The 23,298-nt window shown below is 36.1% G+C and overlaps 1 protein-coding gene across 5 annotated transcripts in view; it reads right to left on the reverse strand.

The window, feature by feature from the left end:
- PIK3C2A (phosphatidylinositol-4-phosphate 3-kinase catalytic subunit type 2 alpha) overlaps positions 1-23,298 on the reverse strand; it is a 73,896-nt gene that overhangs the window by 15,028 nt on the left and 35,570 nt on the right. For 4 of the 5 annotated variants that reach the window (XM_074841815.1, XM_074841814.1, XM_074841816.1 and 1 more), the window contains 15 exons: positions 19,348-19,454; positions 17,480-17,637; positions 14,331-14,451; positions 13,549-13,660; positions 12,866-12,945; positions 12,698-12,761; positions 10,160-10,303; positions 7,949-7,991; positions 7,648-7,861; positions 7,448-7,570; positions 5,642-5,809; positions 2,200-2,308; positions 1,575-1,717; positions 712-900; positions 148-241 (listed from right to left, as the gene is read on the reverse strand). In XM_074841815.1, the coding sequence (XP_074697916.1) occupies positions 148-241; positions 712-900; positions 1,575-1,717; positions 2,200-2,308; positions 5,642-5,809; positions 7,448-7,570; positions 7,648-7,861; positions 7,949-7,991; positions 10,160-10,303; positions 12,698-12,761; positions 12,866-12,945; positions 13,549-13,660; positions 14,331-14,451; positions 17,480-17,637; positions 19,348-19,454 (1,869 nt within the window). The remainder of the gene's footprint in view (positions 1-147; positions 242-711; positions 901-1,574; positions 1,718-2,199; positions 2,309-5,641; positions 5,810-7,447; positions 7,571-7,647; positions 7,862-7,948; positions 7,992-10,159; positions 10,304-12,697; positions 12,762-12,865; positions 12,946-13,548; positions 13,661-14,330; positions 14,452-17,479; positions 17,638-19,347; positions 19,455-23,298) is intronic. The other variant, XM_074841818.1, reaches the window with a different exon arrangement.

Genomic DNA, 23,298 nt, shown 5'->3' on the forward strand with positions numbered 1-23,298 from the left:
AATTATTTACTCAAATTGTTTTCCATACCACGCATTAAGGTTAAGCATAGAGACTTGCAGTTGTAGTTCAGCTACTATTAATCAGCAATTCCTTTGCGTTTTCAAGAGCAAAAAAGTTCAAACTTCAGTGTAGGCAGAAAGTCCTACCTGCACAAATTGAGGGAGGAAATCTGTTAACTCATCATCACTTAATGTCTCTATCCAGTTCACAGCTGTATTTCGTACTTCCTGATCAGCAAACCTAGAAAGTCACCACAAATCCACATTTAGTTTATTCTGTTCACGTAGGATTTGTCTTTTCTTTTTTGGGATCAACTAGATACAAAAGAATGAATATAAAGTCTTTAATGGCTCAATAAAGGACCAACAAGTTTGAGGCCCTTCACTACCTACGATGCAAACACATGTGAATGTTTAGGACAAGCATGCTATCTCTCAAAACTTCAGTCTTGATAGCTTGGCTGTATAGCTTGCTCTCCCACTGGAAATTAGATTTCAGAATCCTAACTGCTATTGCTGTTCTTTTACTACATGACTTGGTTAAACCTACATGAATAAAGCAAACACATGTTCTTCAAAATTTTAAGACAATTTAGCTTTTGATACAAGAAATTCAGCGATATTTTCCAGAAGAACGCCATTCAGAATCTTCTACTGAAAAGTTATTTAATGCACAACACACAGAGAACTTATTTACATTGTTTTCCTTACTTTGAATCAAGTAGTTCCAGTGCAGCTAAGGGTGATAAAGGAGGCCACTGCTGAAGTAATGAATATATTTCTGGAAGACTTGCCCAGTCCCAGTGAGGGGCACTAACCAGTATTTTTGGTAGGCTACTAGTATGACTATGACAATAATGCCTCTTCTCCCACAAAAATTCTTTATCTTCTTTTGATAGCCTGTAGATAAAAGTTAATTTCAGTTTATAAGACACATTACAGACCATCACCTGAATAACCCCAATGCTACTACTCATTGTATACATACAGATTTAGAACCACACATAATTCACACAAATTTTTTAAACATAATTTAACACACAAAATGGAATGAAATTAAAATGGCTATTTCTTCCACAGAAGTCAAAACAAGAAGCAAAATAAAGCCTCAAACATTATGGAAACAGTTGTTCAAAGTTATAATTTAGGCAGAACAAAAATAAGTTTTAGTATAATCTGAAATAAACCAAAATGTTAGTGTTAGTTTGGTGCAGATGAGTGGGAAGGCCTGCCAGAACAGCTTCCATGGCATACCAACAGCCACTGCTGAAACTGCCACTGCTCCCTGTAACTGAAGAACTGCCAAGCAGGAATAGGCATATATAACAGGCAGCCAAAAGGGTGGCAAGTGTTGTGACAGCAGAATATTATGACACCGGCCATGGAAACCACAAGTAAATTAAGTCAGCACCATTATGTTGCAAGTTTAATTCAAACTCTTGTTTAAGTCTCCACAGGTCTTCAAAAATATATTAGAACCATATTAAAAAAATTTAAGAATAAATAAGCATTCCATACCCCAGCCACAAATTGTCATGTACAAAGAGACCATAGCTAGAAAGAGACAAACATACCCAATAGTGTTATCCTTTGAGAGAATGGCAAGGAGACGTTCTCTCAAAGGTTTTTCTAATGTTTCTATGGAATGATGCACAGTAGTCTTTGCAGCTTGAGGAATTTTATATTCAATATCAAAAGCATGGGATGGGAAGTCAATCTAAAAAAAAGAAAAAGATGATGCAAGTCCTTAAGAACAGTACTGACCATGTTTTGGGATTGCTAAGCCATGCCTAACAAGGTGCCTTCTCTTCTGAGAAAAATTTGGACTCTGAATTTAGAATGAGAGGTGCTTATGTTCTGTTGTTGCTTGGGTCTAGACAACTCCCATGTCAGCATACATTTCTGTAGATTGCTTTTCAAAGATGTTCTCTCCCAGTACTGACAGCATGTCCTTCCAAGGCATCTCCAATTTCTTACTTCAAGATAACGATTCAACAGTGACTTGTATACACTTACAGCAGCTTTCCATTCTTTGCCCTCATCACTTCGCAATCACTATTCTATACTGGCTTTCAAATATGACTTAGCAATATTTACACTCACCCCAAAACATTAATTAATCTACTACCACTCATGTAAGAGTTAAAGTCATATTATTCAAATGAAACATAGTCAGATCAAGTCAGAATTATATATAACCTGCAATACTATTCTTTCCATATTTCCTTTCTTACTGGCCATCCCTGGCGCATGATGCGGATGTGATGGGGTCCAGAGTTGCAAGAGCTTTGTCCCACAAGTTAACAATCTGAGAAAAAAGCATGCACAGGTATTACTGTCACAATCTGTTTACTTCAACAAGATATTAGTTATTAAAATACTATCTGGAGAAGACCAATGGTCACTACAAAGAAACAATTCAAAAGTATTGGTGTGATATAGGATAATAGTTCAAACTGAGTATGTGTTTCTACTGCAGAGATAAGAAAATATCTTATGAGTAGTATTTCAACACTGATGTTCAGAAAAGAACACAGGAAATCAAACCGTACTAGCCAATACAGTTTAGAGCTTAAAAAAGGCAATTATGGTAACTGTCACATTAATTTATTTCTTTCACTGGATGTCTTCTGTACTTTTAAGTCCTTTAAAACACTGCATACAGCTGTTAGGTGGAAAAGACAGAGGAAAAAGTTCCGTGCTGACACAGCTAAATTAAGTGCTCCCTATTTCTTAAGGGAGAAAAGGAGTACTTTTGCCTCTGAGGAATAAACTGAACACACACACCTGCTTACACTCAGGAAAAAAAAGGCACAGGTATATGAATATTATAGACATCGCCATTTGCCTGGACTTTCCACATTACTAGATTCTGCAAGCACATATCAGATGACATTCGTATTTGCCAGTTTATCCCCAATATTAATACAGCTTCCAACTGTAGTAAGGCACAACTGAGGATACTTCCTAAGTCAATTAAAATGCAAAATGTTAGGCACAGAAAACCTCTATCGGTCTTTAAAAAAATCAAAATACAGTCTCAGAAGACTGCTTGAAGGCCAAGCCTTTAGTATATTTTGAAAGATGTTTTAAGGTTTATGTGTGTTTCAAAGAACAGTTCTTTATATGTAAATATTGATTAACTGGGAGCTTATGATGCCAATTAAGATTGCTCAATCATGCCACTGAAGTGTAACTGAACAGCTTGTTCTTTTTAATAATTCTCTAGTTTAATATACTTGCCACAGCCTTCTGTCTCACCCACAAGTAAAGATATTTTAAGGCACTCCACAGACACTTTATCCGAAGGGATTTTAATTTGACTACAGATTCTTCCGAAGCACATATATGACCTTTTATTCTTTCTGTGTTTTAGTTAGCTACAAGTTTTAGCTCCTGCCTGCTATTGATGGTATTCTCAACTATAACTGGAATATTTGGCTGGTATCTTTAATTACATACATTGCAAGTGGATTAGACCACTAGCATCTCCACAGCTGCCATATAGAGGCCATTCAGTAAACCCTGGCACAACACATTCTATTGTAGTGCTCTGCATAAACAGAAAATACAGTTTTTTCTCCAAACTAACTACTATGAGAACACCATGCAGCATGAAGATCAATTTGCAATTCAGATCAAAACAAAAGCTATGTTTTCAATCAAATACTGTGAAATGTGGTATTTAGATAGGAGACTGAAATGCAACATCTAAACAGAATACTGAAATAAGCATAATTTATAAAAAGAAATCCAAGTTTCAGTGGTGACTGAAAGCAGCTGCAGGCCATCTTTGCAATGCAGGAAAGCCTAAACTCTTAAGCATCCCTAAGTTGTTGGAATTGTCACCATACAAAAGGGGAAGTGGAACAAGTAGAGCCGTATCTAGAACCAGAGGATGCAAACCACATGGAACAGACATAAGTAATACACAGAAGTAACTGTCCAGGAAAGAGTTGATTGTCTTTCTGCAGCCTTGGTTGACAATTAGATAATTTAAGCTTCCAGTAAGACCTAGAAGTCAGAAGCATGTATAAATAGGAAATAATAGGAAATCTTAAGCATAAATCCTGACGCTATCCTGCAATGGTGTATTCACTTCTACAACACCATGCCTAACTCTGGCACCCATGGTTCAAGTCTATTGGTTAATGTTTCACTGAACAGCTACCAAAGTGATAAGTGTTTTGGAATACGCTTTGTAATGGAAGTTTTGAGGACAAGGCAGCTTGAACAAATCTAGGAACACTTAACTGAGGGAAGTTACAGTAGGCTTTTCATTCTTAGGAAAAAAGGTATAGCAGGATGAGGCAGCTGTACTTGCAAGGCAGCCAGTTCAAACTAGAAATATGCCATAAGTTTAACACAGTAGTTAATTATCCCTTTAATTTTTTTAATAAATCCAGCTCTGAATCAAAAGGAGTAATTTCAGAATATCCTAGGATCTCTATTACTCAGAGAGAGGCTGATGAAAGAAATGGCTTATTTTTTCTATCTATGAAAGTACACCTGTATTTTAAAATACATCTAAATTTTAAAAGAGTATTTTGATTCTTTTGCTGGCTTATATATTACCACCCTATTATCAGATTTAGGATTTTTTAAAAGTATTAAAGAAAAAAAAAATATCCAAAATTCTCCAGTTTGGCTCCTGTACATGTAAACTTAGGAAACATGCAGCACTGAATATTTTGCAGCCAAGGAAGAGATGCCTCTAAAGAATAATAGTACTCAGAAATACTGCAACCATTTTACATTAATGATCTTTTATTTCTAAAAATTTGAGCCATCACCATATTTAGCTCTATAAACAGGACTGGGTGAAGATAAGAGCTATTCTTTCCTATCTTAAGACAGTTTTAAGGCAAAAGTGCTTCTTCCTCAGTGACATGATGGAAGCATAGCACATTGTTTACCTGCTGTCAGGATTCTTTTCTGTTTTGTATTGCACTAGACATTATTCCTACTGAATACAAGGCTTGCTGCGAACACTTTTTTACAAGTTGCATTCTCTATCACCATGGCTCATGAATTGGCTGAGAACTGGCTGTTTACACTTTATCTGCTAAAATATGTGAATACTGACTGAACTGCCTCTAGCCAATATAATGTACTTTTAGATCTTCTACCCAGACATCAGAACTCATGAAATGCCACCTACCAGGACCACAGTCCTTCAGTAGAAGGAAAGCTATCAATTCCATAGACAGTGCCACCTACAGATACTTTCACTGCATATGACTTTTAGGGCAACCGAGTTGAACATCAGTGGACTCCTTGACTTGAGTTATGCTTACATACTCAATTGCTGCGTACTTACAGAACATGTGACCTCTTTTGGCCCATGTTATTATGAAAATAACATGCAAATAAAACCACTTTCATCCAAACAATATTCAACCTCCTCCAGCAGTCAATTTTTTTCAGCCAGTTAGATGGAAATACTACAACACAAGACTGTGCTTTGTACCCTATTTCACTGAAGGTATTATTTCTGTAATAATATAGTTTACAATTCTTATCTTTATCAAGACCTACTATGTTCAATAGCAGAGAAGAAGTTTCTATAGTTACAGAAATGGAGTAAGCTTTATAGAGAGTAAATAATATTAATAATCTTACCCATATTTCGGAGACTTACCGCCTAAAATCAAAAAGAGGTAGAGAAACCTGACCCAAAATTTCTGGGCCCTTTCTCTGCTTATTTGAGTCAGGAGAACTCCCACTACTTTGATTTAGTATTCCAAACAAAGTCAGACATAAGACTGATTCCAAAGGCAGCTGTGAAATCTGGATGGGGAAAATTATTCTGTAAAATAGAAGTATTAAGTCAGTCAGAGGAAAGACAGTTGTTAGTAAATTACAGGTTTATCCACATAATCTGTTGATGCCCATGGCTTTCAAAAAGTGAATTAACATTGAAGAACAAGTGTTACATTTTCATGCAATTATATTTCACTCCACTATCTCCTGTACCAATGGCTTGCAAAATCTGCTAGATTACACTTCTGCACTGGAGCCAGATTTGGAACAACCCTTTTTAATCTCTGTCTATTAAATCACATTCCTTACACAGAACTGCACTGTCCAGCGTAACCAGTCTTCCCACTCTATTCACTATGAGGACACACACAATTCCATGTTAGCTGTCTCCTAACCTCTCAGATTTAGAGTCAGCTGACAACAGTTTCCCATCCAAATTAAAGAACCTATCAAGAGCTACTGAAAGCTAAATTCAGATGTTACAAAAACAGCACCCATAAAGAAAGCAGCTGAGAAGTATATACCTCACTGAGTAATTCCAACTGTTTTGTTTACACTGTTTTTATTGCTTAAAATGTTAAGTTTGATTTTGTGTAACACACCAAAATATCATTCTAAAAGTTATCACAGCATACTACTAAGCCAGTTCACTAAAACAATACAACTATATTAAGCAGCTTATGAGCAATCTAACACATCTTTCACTGTAATACACTAGTCCTTGCTAGCAAAAGGTCTGACAAGTAATCCTTTACATCATCAGAAAAAAGGTAGTTGGAGTACTCTCTAAAGGCAGTCATTCTAGAACCTGAAACTCTCATTCATGGTCTGAAATAATTTGTCACTGTAGACTTCCAGTGTATTCCTCAGGGTCTATCTCTGAGCTTTAAAAAACTGTCAGGAAAATAGATATACAACAACATAGAGCTCACCTGATGCTCCAGTTATGACAGTTATGACAGGCTGCCTGATAACTATTAAGTGGAAGAGAGCAAGCTGTGTATAGACATGAAAAAAATATTTTTCCCTCTCAGTTATCAGATATCACCTGCCATCCTCTCCTTATTTCTCTTCTCCATGCCCTTCCTTCTTCCTTTCTACCCTCTTCCCCTGCCCCATAAAGAGAAACTAAAGCTTAGTAGCTCGAACCAGACATTCTCATATGCTATAGACAGATACTCTTAAGTACTTATGAATCTGCTCTTTATAGAAATAATTCTAAATTACATGTTTAAATTCAGATACAAAGCTGTTACTAGTGTTTGGAACAAAAAACGATTCAGCATTAATGTTAGTAAAAGTGAGTTGCTTTTCCTCCCCATTTACATAATTTGAGCACTGCTTATAAGCCAGTTTTATTCATCCTTCTTTGAGCAGCACAAACTGTTCCCATTACAAGGAATGCTATGACCACCCCAACTCCTTATAACTGTATACTACAAAAAACATTAGCACAGGGCACTTGTCCAGCATTTCCATTACCACTTTTAAAACAAACAGTGAAATACCATTTGGAAAAATATTTCTGATTTTGGTCAGTAAGTCTCACACATTGTTCTTTCAACACTTCAAACGGAATCTGAAGCAAAAACTTGCTTGAAAAACCTGTATTCAGCAGCAAGCTAGGTAGGTACTAGCTAAAACAAAATATTTTAGTGAGTTTTAACATGCTGAATTCACTTACAGTTCATCCCATTTAATCAAGTAGAAGAAGTTCTTGTATGTGCCAACCTTCTTGGACTGAACAGGTTTAAAGAGATCTTTTCCATTATGGGTCAGAGAACAAATCAAGTAGTATTTTTCATAACTGGACAAGGAAAAGAAAGTATATTAAACAAAAATAATCCATAAAAGGATAAATTTTACAATTAATAAATTACTTACTTTGATACCCAACCAGGAGAAATTCCATGCGCAGCAAATACTGTGAACTGGAGATGTTCTGTTGCAGTCCATGCTTCCTTGGTACTCTTACTGTCTTTTGCAGAAATTGCTGCAGAACTGCTACATGAATTCATGTGGAGTTGCAGAAGGGCCTCAACTGCTCTTGTTAACTGGTCTATACTGACTCTCAGAGGGTTTTCAGGCTGCAGTGAAACTAAATTATAATTTATCTTTAATACATATCTTCCTAAAAGAGCCACCTGAAAGCAGTTTTTAAATAAAATTGAAGAACTTAACTCACCAGGTGAGCTGTTGCTAGTGTCATCACCACATTTTAAGGATACCTAGACAGTAAAGTTAGAGCAAATTTCAGTACCAAGAAACCCATATTAATTTTCCATTGCTTTTAAGTACCTTGTGCAGAAGTTATGAAACACCTGAATTAGGCCCATATTTGGGTTTATGTAACATCTTTTTACTCAAAGTTCCTCAAGAGCTGACAGCATCACAATTTACATACCATGCAGCAACAATTCACCAAGTTCAAAAGCTCATGTTTTGTTGAGTCACAGCTATTTTGACATCCTTTATGAACTCTTAAAAGACACCGTACTTTGGAATATTGCTCAGGATGCTCTAACTTCTCTGAGTAGAAATAAAACTGGGTCAGGGCTGTTACAGATGAAAGCAGAAGCTGATAGCTCTATTACCCAGTAATTTAAGTCTGAACAGCTGCTTTGTTTGTGGCATTTGTTAAGGTATCTTTTGTAGGCAGAGTTCTATAAATTTACCGAATAAAAAAAACATTAAACTGAGAAAACTGAACGGTAAGTACTGTCACTTTGTACTATCTGCTGTGTCTGCTCCTTGATCTGCTAAAATGGAAATCTAAACATGATACAGTATTACAGAAGTGTCTAGTCTCAACAAGGACACTGTTGAAGCCAAAAGGTGACAAACAAATCATGGGAATTTACTCCCTTCTAACAAGGAAGGGTTTCATGCCACATTCAAATTCTGATAAACCTAAAATTTCTAATGAAAACTAAGTTTGTGATTTAAAAACAAAATCCAGTGAATTCATAATACTTCAGAGAAAGTCTAAGATTGCCACAGCTGCTGCAGAAGAACAAAAGTTCTCCTTACACTTAGTGTACTAGCTGAGCATCTTGTCAATATCAAGTTTTAACTACCAAAAACCTTCACATTCTTATAAAAAACATGCAGAAACTTGGTGGGGGGCAGGGGGAAATCACATCATTTTCTCCTTTCAGAAAAACTGCTTTGTTTCCACCATACTTGTCAAGCAGTCGAAGTACTTCTGGATGACAGGATGCCAAACTGTTGAAACAGCACTATATATAATTTTTCACTTGACAACCTACTGTTTTCTTTTACTTTTCAGCCACTTCTTTCAACCACAAAACAATTACTTTAAAAAAATTAAAAAATAAAAATCAAACAATATCTTACATAGGGTTTAGATGCCACTGACTCCAATCTTTACAGCAATTTAATTTCTGAAAGCAATCCTGTAAGCCTTCATACACATCACTGTTTGAGCCAACATTCATCACAAGAGGACTGCAGGGTTTTATTGATAAAAAAGTACCTTCTTCAAATTCTACTGGGATAGCATTATTTTTGGAAGTCACTTTAACACTGTAATCTAATTATTTCTACAGCTTTCTCCTATCAAAACTCAAATATCACTAAGTTTTCTTAATATGTGTTCGGCACTTACCTGCAAGAATTTCAGGTCTCGTGACAACTATATTTGGTCTGTGCATTTTGCAAGACTTCTGCTCAGTAATACAAATATATCACTGAACTGATGAAGCCAAAAGCGAATAGAACAGCACATGAATCACCACTCTAATAAGGCAGCAGGACAACAGAAATAGCATTACAAGACTACTTAGCTTTTTTATTTGCACACTTCTCCGATTAATGACTATTTTTGACAACATGACTCGAGACCAATTCTGTTCGAGTGAACTGTTCATTGTAAGGCTGTTTTATCATCAAAATCTGTGCTATTTCAGAGATTTTATTTTTGTTCGTATGTTCAGGAATGCAGAAGCATGAACTGTTAAGAGTTTTAAGATACTACTGGTATTCACATAAATATGCACAGAAAATACATGATGTGAATTCCTCCTTTAAGCATAACAGAACTGATTTTAGAGGGCAGGACCTAGCTGTCAGTTTCCCCTTGGCCAGATTTAGTGGAATCTGCTGTGACACAAGTCTAGTTACAGAATCAGAAAACAGTATTTTAAAACTAGTTTTTAAAAAGCCGTCGTTTAGAACAGGAAAGGATTCCAAGAGCAAACAATTAATGCATCAACAGCAAAGATGTTAAAATAAATGCAAGATAACAGGTAAGAAAACCCCACCATAACCCTGACTGAACTGTTGCTGGTATTTGCAACTACCAAAGATTATGAAATCATACTTTTCAGAGTTTAAAAGCATACCTCAGAACGCAATTTATAGCATGAAAGTTTACCTCAGCATTTTTAGTCCTTGGAAGATTAACAGCCCTCCTTAGCTTCTTTACCGATTCCGTTATTGCAGGAGTCTCTACACAATCCAGTGCAGAACAGATTTTTCTGACAGTCTTAATTACGTGATCTACTGCTTTATGCTGGTTCTAATAAGGAATGTATGAGAGAACAGATTGATCTGATCACAGTTGTGAACGCCATTATTAATTTTATTTTTTTTTTAGAATGAATCACCACGAAAATTTCATTATGAGATGCATGTCTCAGTTATATTAAACTGTGGTGTAACAATTAAACAAATGCCTCAGTATTGAGAACTTCCTTATAGCTCAGTTATCAATGCCAAAAACATAGTAGTACAGATTCTAGAATGAGGTCCCAGGAAACATTTGGAGGTTTCCAACCATTTTTCTATTAAGCTCTTGGCAAACAAGTATTTTCTAATGAAATATTAAGCTCAGATTCCCTCATGGCATAAAAAGAAAGTGTAGTTTAAAAAATTATATTCAATTAGTGTGAGGAAGGAATGTTAAATAAGCAGTGTTTCAATTTCAGCCCTCTTAAACATATAGGTTCAAATTACACTTACACTACAGTACATCTTCTGTCATGGAACCTAGTCTTTTTTACTTCACTTTAATATACTTTTGAAAAAAGTTTGTTGCAACTTTTGCCTTGTACATCATTTAATTTAAATGGTTCTTCCAGATGAAGCAATTGCAAACAGTCATCTTGGAGGAGGAAAGGAAGGGAGGGTCATACACTTAACATGACTAGTTCACCTTATCAGAGAATTAAAATGCTGATAGACTGCTTAAGACAAAATGTTCCTGATATTCCCTTCCTTCTTTTACTGAAATATAAGAAAAGCCACTTCAATCTAAGTTATCCTAGGTTTCTTGGGGTTTTTTAATTACAGGCAAAGTCTTCATTTTTAAAAAACACATGTAGAAAATGAAAATATTTGCTTCAAAATAACAGTTTACTTTTTAAAGACTTAATGTATAGGTTTCTTTCACAATCACTTATGAGCACTTAAAACCAAATAAGAGGGATTAGTGCAACATCCTCTTGGTAAGATGTAAACTGATTCCCAACCCCCACCCTCCCAGACACATTCTCATGACTTTCCTACAAATGGATAGGAAGGAAGCCATCTGAATCAAAAATTTTTTGGATTGGGAGTTACCTGGCAACAATTAACTTTGTCCTGGTAAGAAAATAACCACAGAAGTCAGAAGACACTGTAAATATTTAAGCCATACTTTCAAAGCTAACACTTTTGAAGATAACAGCTGTCTTGACATACGAAAAGCAGGATTTCCATTGCTATTTTCCTCACAGGCTCTCAAATTGATCTCAATAAAACGACAGTTTTATTGATGAATTCAGGGATTCACTTCAGGAAGTAAAAAATTTCAAATGCAACAACTGCTGATTAATCATCATCACCTACAAGCTACATCTCCCATCCTCAAAAAGACTGTACAAAGAGTAGAACATAAGCCTGAATTGGGATGTTTTGCATTCCTCACCTCAGCCTGTGAAATCACAGTTAAACAAGCAAGCTGAAGCAGCTGCAAGAGCAAAGCAACAAAACCACCACCATATCAAGGAGCAGTAACATCTCACTCTTCTACAAAAGACTGTGTTCAAAACTATGCTTGAGAACATGGTGAATCACCATCAAGGGAATTAAATAACATTAAGGGAATATGTAAATAGTGAACATTAGCTTGTTCAGACCTGCATTCCTGGAGAGGCAAACAAACATAGCGAAAATGAAAAGTATTATAATTAAGTCATTCATTTCAAGACTGTTCATACAGAAACTGTTTAAGAAACATAGTTATCTAACATTTAAGAATTTAGGTCTCCCAAGTTACATTACTATCAGGAGTTAAACTAAGCTTCTCCTTTTAGAAATGAGTAAAGCAGGTTATCTTCAGCTAGCTTTTGCCTTTGGGAAATCACTTCAAACTTCTCCACATGCAAACTGTTTTAAGATACCTATCACACACTGAAATAGACAATGGTTTTGACAGTGTATTTTAAATTAATCCAGTAGCGCAGAGTAAGATGTTACTATACTTTGTGTAAAACTTACTTGTATGTTCCAAGCATGCTTCAGTTATACCTCCCATTGCACACACCTATTACTGCTCACTTTTGTGTAGATTTTTATCTGTTACCAATATACGATTCACAGCTGACAACTGACATAGTCCTGATACAAACTTTTTCCCTATTCTCCTAAATTAATCTCTTCCAGCATTTTTGAGGAAAAGGTTATTTTGCACCCCAGGACTTGGAAGATACAATTCTAATTGCGATGATTAGGTAATAATTAGTTTGCAAGAAAAGCTAGGAAGATGAAAAGCAACCTAAAACTCCATGATTCCAAATTTACATTTGACAGCTCGTTCACAAGCTTGTTTTCATCTGACAGCTCGTTCAGATCTCAGATGAATTTCCAGCTATCTCATTAGTAAATTTTCTCATGCTACTTTGGGTTCAGCAACAACTTACGATGACCTTACCTCATTTTTAAGAGCTATGTTAACTTGCTTGTGATAGACATCAAGAAGCTCATCTATTGAAGACCTGCAAGGAATAGTAGTTATTGAACAAAAGCTCATGAGCATAACGTAACCTTGATCAGAAATTTAGCAGTGGACTTGATTACTAAAATAACCACGTAACGCTACCTTATAATAGGTTCCCTGAAAGGCTTTTCTACTTTGTAGAGGTGTTTGGTTAGATGTATGGGCGTTCTGTCATCATCTTCCTGCAATAAAGTAATAGACATTAAGTCCAGTTCTCACCTTTCTACAATTTGTAATACCGTTTTAGAAGTTTCATTACTAATACTTGTGGAGTAGAAGGGGAAAGATATCAGGTGATCTCTTCAAAGGGGAAAAGAAATAACTAATAGTCTACAAAACATGCACACATTAGGACAGGGGGAAGAAGGAAGGAAGAGCAATCAAGTGCCTAACTGTGCAGATATCAAATATTCCTCCCTTCCTCTTTGACGGCCTGATACATATCTAATTAAACTCAAAAACCGTTCTCAACTTATTTAACTTTGAAATTTGTTGCTTCTCTTTCAGCCCTTAAGTTTAGTCCAAATTCACGCATACTTTTTCCAGCTACAGTACTTGGTCTAGTAAGAGAGATTATCCATATTTATATTATTTGCCTTGCAAAAATTCAGTATGAATTTCATTTCCTCTTAGTATAATTGAATACAATTCCCAACACCAAGCAGACATACTAATTTGTTAATAACACAGAAAGGGTACACCTCAGATCCATTAACATTGATGCAAACTCCCAACCTCCTGAAGACTTATATTGCTGCTGCAATACTCACTAAGTAAATACTTACTGTTCGTGCCAGATCTCTGCATATTACACTGTGGGTCAAGAGCTGCAGTTTGATTTCTGTATCCCACTTCCGACAGTTCTGAATATATTCATGACTTCCTATGCAGTGCTTACTGTTAAACAAAAGACAGCTATAGTTACACCAAAAATATTCAGTATCTTTCAAAAAAACTCATGTGGAATATTTAAGGCAACCTGTTTGCTCAAAAATAAGGAAATGTTGAATGAACCTCTATACCATACTTCTTGACCTGATTTTTACCTCTACAGAATAATTTTTAGTATACTATTACAGATACCCATACTTTTGCCAAAGCTTTTAACTACAGTGGCTAACATTGAAACCATATAGTCTAATCCAGAAAACTAATGGGGATTTGTAAAGCATTAGTTTTGAAAAAAACCAACCCCACTCCCCCCGCCCCGGATTATTTCAGATTAATAGAAATCATCAGTAGATTTTTTTTCCTGGTTGCTCGGATTTAAAGAGCAGCTGAAGACTACAACATCTACGTACAGAAATGCTCTAGAAATCTGCATCTGAAAAAAACCTCTGTTCAACACAACAGATGGCAGATTAGAACAGATTTCTAGGAAGGTGTTGAGAACCTACTTTGCTGTACCCAGAGCCACTCTAAAGGCTTCTGATCTTTGTGCAAAGTGTGACTCCTTCACATCTTTAAGATTTCTGCTTTCACACATTTATTGTTAAAGATACACTTTCCAGTAACTCTACCATGAAAAAGCATGAAGTTAAATACTAATGAAGAAGAGTTTGCTTACTTCTGTAAAACTTCTTCTTGGCCACAGACTTTCAGGATATAGCTGCCAATATCCACTTCACTCAAGTCATCATGCACCCAGCAAAGTGCCTGCATTATTATAAGCTCAACAGGGGAACTCACTGTTTAAAGAAATTACATCTAAAAGTTAAATATAAATCCACAGCAAGTGATATTAACCATTGTTCACTCATAAATTGTAGTTATTAATGAAATTTATTTTTATACTTGTAGGGAAGACTCTTACGCTTCTATAATCCCCTAAATTTCGTAGTTTGAGATCTTCACTTTTTTCCTTGCAAAGAAAGGCATCTTATAAAACCTGCCTGCAGTTAAAGAAATCAACAAATCCTTTTTAAAATTAGGATACTGTGTAGTCACTTGACCAAAAGTACAAATGCAGTCTGCACTCTGTTTTCCAGAAGTTTTTATATGAGGATAGCCTTTTTTTTTAATTATAAATTTGCCTTATTTAGCAAGGACATCAAATAGGTAAATGATTCCAGAGCTGCTTAAAGTTTGAAAAACATTATCTGAGGAGCTGGACATGGAACTTCTCTATTTGTTCTGCTTTTGAGGAAGTAACAGCTGTAGCAGAGACAAATCCTACCGAAAGTCTTTTTTCATTTTCCTTTCCACTTGTCTAGGGCAGTTTCTGCATTGTACAGATCATATTTCAGTAAGCATCACCAAGCCTTTACAAAAAGCAACTCTTAACTACCAGTACTTTCACATCAGTCTCCCAATGCTTTTTTGAAAAGTCTTTCTCTTCCATCCAGCAACAGAGCAAAAGAAATAATCCCAGTCAAACCCAAAATCCATTCCCTCACAGCCACCAGTTGTCACAGATGAAAAATACAGATACATTTTAACACCACAAATGTTTTAAGTACAAAATGCTCTCTACCCCTCCCTACCCAGTTTATGATCTTTTTTAAATTATTTGCAAACAATATCAATAAGTGCCTCAAAATTCTGTAAAAAACACTGTGCAAAAGTATTTCATTTTTTCATCAGTACCTTCAGAGTGGTTCCCTTCACACACACCCCCCCCCGGGACCTTCCAAATTTTTCCAAATCATCTTTTTTTAAGAAAGAAATGTTACTACTGTGGTGGATAAGAGAGGTAAGGCCACAACAATATTTTCCACAAGGTAACACAAGTGCTTCACCTCATTAACAGATAACTAATTATTACAAGCATAAAAGTATTTGATAGCATATGAAGAATGAGTATGTGGCATTCAAGAACAAGGAATGACAAGAAGTATGAATGCAGAAACACTATTCATGTCATTATTAAGACTATTCAATTTATTAATCTGGAGTGAAACTGCTGTACTACCTTCAGCAGAGAATATGGTGGTTGATAGAGGAAAAAAGATATAGTAACAGTTTATGGGCTACAGTCACAGGCTGCATTGGCGAAGGTCTGACAGTCCTGCAAAGCCTAGTGGAGTAACACAAAGATAATGTTACCACCTTTTTCCCTGCCCTCTGTCTTATTAAAAGACATGTGTTTCTTGCTGACACTAAATGATCACTCAGGTAGACTTGTACTTCCCTGTAAAGTCTAATAAACAGATATAAAATGAATATGTATACCCAAATAAGCTCTAAAATTCATCTGTCTCCCTCCTGGCTCCTTTCTAACACAGAGTTGTCAGAACAATGAAAGGCTGCAGTTCCTTCTGAGCAGGACTGAAAACCATACTAAAGTAGTTCCAGCATTAGGATGCTAAGGTCTGCAACAATCTGACCAAGAACAGAAGGAATTAAAGCAAGAGAATAACTTTAAATATGCCTATTACTAGTCACATGAGCTACAGATACCTGTATTTCACTAGCTACAGAAGACAAGTAATTTACCTGTGATTAGTTTCAGCATCAGAAAAAAGAGACCTGAGAGTGCAAAGAGTGAGATATGTAGGGCTAGAATGTAAAACATGTTCCAAGGTATTCACAAAACTTCTAGAAATCAAGGCTGAAGTTGTAACATTTTAGTTACGCTACCAAAGCCTTTTGTAGGAAAAGATTAAGCCTGTAATATTAGGAAAATGTAATCTTAAGGATGAAGAGCAGAAACCCTTCCTAAGCTACACTTACAATCCCCTCACTACTTAACGACAAGAGTATTAAATCACAGCAGAATAACTCTAAGGCCCAGCAAATTAAAATAGAATGAAAACACTTAGGCATTGAGAGCTTGTTTTCCAACAGAGCAGCTAGTTTAAGTGAGTAATAGAGCAACTTAGTATCTTTTGAGAATAACCAACTCTAAAGCATCCACGCTGTTACAGATAACCAAATGATAACACATCACAGCACAGATCCACTACCATGTGACACGGTCTGGGAACAGGAACCCTCGCAAGGGCTAAGAGACTACAGCAGCAGAGAGGCTAAGAAGTATGTTCCTTCTGAGGTAATTTATTATCAGTCACTTTATCAAGAACTGCCAGAAGTTGACAGCATCCAGAGTTACAGCCTTTAATACAAGCATTCTGTGCAGTCAAGACTGCACAGAGAATATAACTTTCTGTACAAGGCAAACCTAAAAGTTCCACCCCAAACTAATACTCCTGGTTACACACAAGACTGGGCCAGCTAGTTGTGGCACATCACAACGGTATCATTTCAGTGTTTGTGTTCATAAGCATATACTGAAGTCAAGTAATACATAATAAACACTGAAATTCTTATTTCCCAACAGCAATTTGTCTGAATTTTTAGATAACCTGCAAGAGTTTTAGACACATGTTAGAGTGTTGAAATAAAAAATTAAATTAAAAGTTAAGAATCTCAGTCCTGATGTCATCGTCCCCTCAACTACCATAAAGTAGGTCAAAGTCTTGAAAAACAGTTTGAACATTCCCAGCTGTAGATAGAATAGTGTTTCTGGTTTGCTTGGCATTCCTTTTTTAAAAAAATGCTTCACTTTGTCAGCTTCCAAATATTTTCTGATGGAGGCACTGACCCAGAATTAGGTTGGTTCTTCGGTTACCTTTTCCACATTCCCCACAAGCAATCCACGCACCTGAGACCCAGGGGTTACAAAAACTGAAAGCCATTGCTCTAGACTGAGTGTACAGTCTTAACCCACCATCTTAAGTCTTAAGCAAACTCCAGTTTAAAAAAGCAGAAACATACCATCACATGTAAAAGTTACTGGTTGCTGGAATTCTTCGATTTCTATAGAAACCTTGATACTGGCACTCTCCCCACTTATATTTCTTTGAAGCATGATTGGACTCAGCACAAAGCCTGGATTTGCTTGCTGATTGGTGTAAGGAAACTTGGTCCTCAATCTGAAAGCAAAGAAAGTTTATGAAACATTGCAAAAGATAAGTCTAAAACTAAGGCAAAGTAAGATGGTAATAACCACAAGCCAGAATAGTAAAGACTACCTTTTGCTCTTTACCTAAATTATATGTACAAAATACCATTTAATTTTTCTACTCTCAACAGAACACTGCCCACAATAATTATACAAGCAGTAGATGGGGAAAAAAACCTAGCTTATAATTAGTCAGGTTTTCCATATAGGTTAAAATGTTTAATAGGTCATTGCTTACAGGCCATATCCAGCTTCTGTAGAAGCTAAGCTCTAAAACAGTTGTTAAAAAGCTAATCCATTGCATTTGCTGAAAATGAGTTTAAGAAAAAAAGAAAGCGTAATTTGTTTTCTGCACATAGGACCACAAAATGCTTTACATCTTTCAATTTTTGGAAGTCTCATTTGAATTTAGATACTATGCAGAAGGTAGTTATTCCAAGTTGTGGAAGTTGAGAAAAAGGTCTAAAGTAAGGGAAAAGCTTTTATTTAAGACACGAACAGTGTAAAACATTTATCTGGTAATGACCAGATGGTACTTCAATAGCTGCTTTTTATTTTCTACGGTTTAACATGGATAAAATAATTTAACCTTAACCTTCTTCCAACATTAAAGTAGTATTATAGGAGATCAAGAACAGAACTCATCTATAACAGTCATCTATTTCATCATCTTGATTCCTGACAATAGCATGAATGGGGGGGGTGCGGGGGGAAAATCCCTCTAGCAAGAGTTGTCCAGTTAAAATCAGCATTTGAAGCACTGAGTCTTGAAAGAAAGAGCAACAATTAGATTTAACTAGAAACTGTTGCAACAAGCCTATTTTATTCGAGCTTTGTCTTAATGTTGCTCATCGGTAAGTTTCACAGGTATATGACTTCTCATCTGTTTAATGGAGTTTGCTTTTCATTTCATAAACATTCCTGTTTTAAAAAGTTACTGTTATGCTTCAGATTCTCTATTTCCCCCATTATTTCTTGGATCTTGAGAGGAAAAGAGGCAAGACTACTAGTTTCTCTTCTCTAGGAAGAAAGCAAAAAGAAAGAAAAACTAAAAACACGTCTCTCATTAAATTGTGGCAGTAAGCAAAATAACAGAAGGAGCATTCCGGGTTATCAAGTCCCATTGTGACCTTTAAGAAACTTCACCACCTGATCAAGAGAGGAACGAGTCTGAAGGTTTCATTTGTTACAGAATTCCAGTTGTGGAAGCAGTAAAGATCCGAACATTTAAGAGTTAGAAAGCCATTGAGTGACAGGATTTAGTGAGGTGCATCAACTAAGAAAAAAAATGCTTCAAATTCTTTCAAAAGAAATCGTATTAAAAATAGATAGAAGGAGGACTTACAGATATATTGAAATACAGAAAAACAGTTTGAGGATAAAAAAGTATTACAAAAACAAGGAGAAAAGCAAGAGGAGAGTCACGGGACCAAAAGAATAAAGAAGAGATATGATAATCCAAAAACCTTAGTACTGATCACCTTCACAACTCTGTTGCATTCTTGAAAAAACAAGACAAAACTAGGAAAAACTGGGATAAGAAAAGGGAAGAGGACACATACTGAAATCTGCCCCATCAAGCAAAAAATGTAGGACTAGCCCTGTCGACCTAACTAAAAATGAGTTATTTTGTGCTTTTTTTCCCTTCTGAAAAGCTAATTCATGTTCAGTAATTTCTTACTTCGTAACTGCTTGAGAGAAAGCTGACCGTTCTTGATTCTGCCCTTCAATTTCTTGGAGAAGCACATTTTCTGTCAGCATGCCAGTGGTCCCATTGTCTTTCTGCAACTCAAAGATAACACAGTATTTAAATACCCACAAATATTCCTATAGCCAGCAAAGCCATGTGTAGAAGATAGATTTTCAGGAGTCTGAGGTTTACTATTAGTTTTATGTTTACTTCTATAAGGAGAAACATGTATAACATTACTAAATTGAAAAGTAAAGATTCACTGGACCAGTGACTCCTTTACAGAAGGTAATTTATTTGACAGTGTCATTATCAGTTAAGATTAAGTTGCAAGCGTAACAGTTCCTGAGCTCTCAGCAGTGACCTGTTGCATTAGAATTTGGCTAGATTTTGCTGAACCAGAGGAGGAAGACAGACAAATGTTTTTTCCTCCACTTCCGCGATTCAGCCTTCAGTTTAGTCCCAGAAAGAACCATCACACATCAGTTCTGCCCATGATTACCTTTTCCTACAAAGCAGGAAAAGATAAATTGTCACTGGAAGGAAGCAGCATTCATAACATAAAACTCAGAACTAATCTCGTGGTATCAAATTACTGCTGTTTTAATCCCCTATGTCATACGCAACCGCCAGCTCACAAAAATGTAAACCACAGTCTTTGGAGTATGCAATCAAAAACACAATTGCTAAGAGAACTGCAGTTTCAAACAACGAAATCTGATAAACTTTTAAAAACCACACAAACAAAAAACTGCAGCAGCTCTTAATCCATATCTGTTTCTGATCCAGTTCACAATACAGCCATACAAATGCTAGCGTAAGCAAAAAGCAAGAGAGCAGCTGGAACAACCAGTGGGGTTGAGGTGGAACTCAATCGTCTGTAGTCTAACAGCCCCCACTAGCCTGAAGCACTCATGAGACTCCAGCCAGACACTCCCTGGAATAAGCTGATCTTGAAGAGTTCGCTCATGTCCAAGCCAGGGTCATTGTGCACAGAGAATAAAGACATTTTACAATGCTTATAGAAACCTTTAATCCACCGAGGAGTCCAGAAAAAAAGCAGACTGCACTATAGTTTTTCTGAAAATCATCACAATTTATTCATATTTGAAATAGTGATTAACCACTTAACTAGTATGTGGTTATCTATTATTAGCTGACAAAGTTGGCCGAACATCTAATTTTATTAGAGCACATCAGACAATACAGTTAAATTAGACTGTCTCAGAAAAGGGATCAAATGTGTAACATGCAGAGCTAGGGACTGTCAGATCTTCTCCTTTTAGCACTTTTTTTCCCTCAAATTAACTCGCTTAAGCAGTGCAGCATAAACTTAGAAGGGATAATATATGCAACCCATAACTGCCACTTTAATTGCATTTAAACCTAGTTATTTCAGCTAAAATATTGGTTTCATGAACACTCATCAGTTCAAAAGGATAAATTCTATATAATTGGGGATTAGCCATACCATGGGAAGCTATTAGAGCTGGAAGCTGTAAAGCCACAAATCTTAGAATGAGATTCAGCAGCATGAATACCACCCTAAGTTTATAAAGGTTCTTCTATTCTAACATCTCAAACAAGTTCTATCACATGAAATACTTACAGGCAGCTGCACAAGATCTGCTGACAAACCTGTGCAATTGTAGGTAGTACATGTATTCTTTACACAATTTCACAACAACAAAACAAAAAAACCATATAAGGAAAGAGGAAGTTAATGTACCAAGTCAAAGCTAAACACCTGTGATAAAGATTCAACTAACTGCTAGTCAGCACTCAACACAAAACTCAACCATTTCAAATCAAGAAGCTTTGATAAACCAAGAAATCTATTTAAAATCCACTGGACTCAGATGATTAGGGTTTTGAGCAACAATTTCTTTAACTTCCAGATGAGCAAATCTAAGAGGTGCAAAAGCTATCAAACAGGAAATAACTTGTAAGAAGGGACTTCAGGCCAAACTAGATAAATAGTTCATATCAGTACAGCCTGCAAAAATAGTAGTGGTCTGCAAACATAATTACTCCTAACAATACAAACACAAACCCCAGTAAATTACCAAAAGTCAAGTTAAATCCCATGAGTATATAAAGCCACAAGACTCTTCAGCTCTGTGGAGAGGAACAGCAGAGAAGACACACCTAGACTAGGACAGAATTATGATTTTTACCTCTGCTTTCAGAAAGGAGAGTGACAAACACTGATGTATTTAAAAGGCAGTACTGAATATATAGGTACTTCATCAAATATGAAGCAAAACTCAAAGGGATCTATTGATTCAAGGGATTAAATATGATAGAATCAAAATATATGACCAGAAATTTTTACTAATAGTTTTGTTTAAAGGAGCAGTAAGACCATGAATTATTCAGGGAAAAAAATGATCCAGACTACTTAGGATGCAAGACTTCAGCATATACTTTGAAGGAAATATATACCTGGAGGTAAATGGGATAAAATACAAGAGAAATGCCAAAAATGGAGGCTAAATAACTTAGCTTCCTACTATACCAGACGGAAAATTATTTAAACTAAAAAAAAAAAAAGTAGCAGCACAGGATGGGCAAAAGATAAAGCAAAAGCCACAGTTATGCTGAAAGGATATCCATTTGAGAGACTTGTCTTTAAAGCTATTTATTATCTTCTTTAATAACTCAGCACAAGCAGCACAAATAACCCTGCTGATAATTTACAGTCCTGTATCATCAGCTAACTTTGTAACACAGACTAGAACTGAAGTATTACGCCAGAACTAGTAAACCACAGACTGGAGGAATGCAAGTGGAAAGTAAATCTTGAATCTTCAACTGGGCATTCACTGCAGCAATCTGTTATAAACTAAGAACTTGTTTGAAAAAGAGGGTAGCTTAAGAAAATCATATCTATTAACTACTATAGGATTGATATCTGCTGTTGTGATGCCATCGTGAATAAAGCAAACGCAATAAAAGTCTATCAAGCAGGATGCTCCTACCTGTAATGAGCAGTTATTCAGGCCACTGTACAAGGCACATGGTACACTGTGCTCTCAGAGAGAACCAAAATTCTCATAAACCATCTTCAAAAAAAAAAAAACAACCTGACAGGAAAGAGAAGCTATCACACAAAGCTTGCAATGAAAGCTGACAAAGTCAGTGTCTCTTATAACATGTTGAGATAAACAACAAAATGGGTCTTTATCTTAAATACCTGCTGTTCCATCCCATTAAGAAGAACATTTGCTAAGAGCTAGTTATGAATGCATTTCTGCTGAAAATCAGATGACTGATGAGGTCAGTGAGGGTCTGGAACAGTACTTAAACCAAAAGTAGCAGGAGAAAAGACCACATGTGAAGGCAGAGCTTGAGCACCTTATGAATTAGTTAACATGTGATCTTAAATAGCATGGGATTAGACCTGAGGAACAGGAAAGACCCTTTAAAATACTGCAATCTTGAAAAAACCCTAGAATTCACAAAAACAGACTGTGTTCAGCAACAGTCAAATACTACTTTCTACAGACAACACCTCAGAAACACTGATCAAGTACAGTTTAGCTATTCCAGTCAATAGTTACATTACAACCAGGCAAACATCACTGGAAAGCTGACAAACACATCACTAGATAACATGACAAACTGAAGAAGCAAACTGCTGCAGAGCCCAAATTTACACGCCTCTCCAAATACTAGGTAATAACTGAGCTCATATATCACAGCTCAACAGTGAATGGAAAAAATAAAATTAAGTTGGACCAAAGATCTTCACACATGTAATGTTAAAAATGCAATCCTTCAAAGACAGACATAAAGGTTTTTTTTTGGTCCTTCTCCACTGGCCTTCTATTAAACTTTTGCCAGAATACTGACAAGTAGCCCAGAAAAAACAGGAAATCCTTCAAATGAGGCGCCAAAATTTTCAATTCAATGGAAATTTAGACAGTCTTTAAGCCAAAG

This window comes from Strix aluco, chromosome 16 (genome assembly GCF_031877795.1).
Source record: "Strix aluco isolate bStrAlu1 chromosome 16, bStrAlu1.hap1, whole genome shotgun sequence".
NCBI classification, from domain to species: domain Eukaryota; kingdom Metazoa; phylum Chordata; class Aves; order Strigiformes; family Strigidae; genus Strix; species Strix aluco.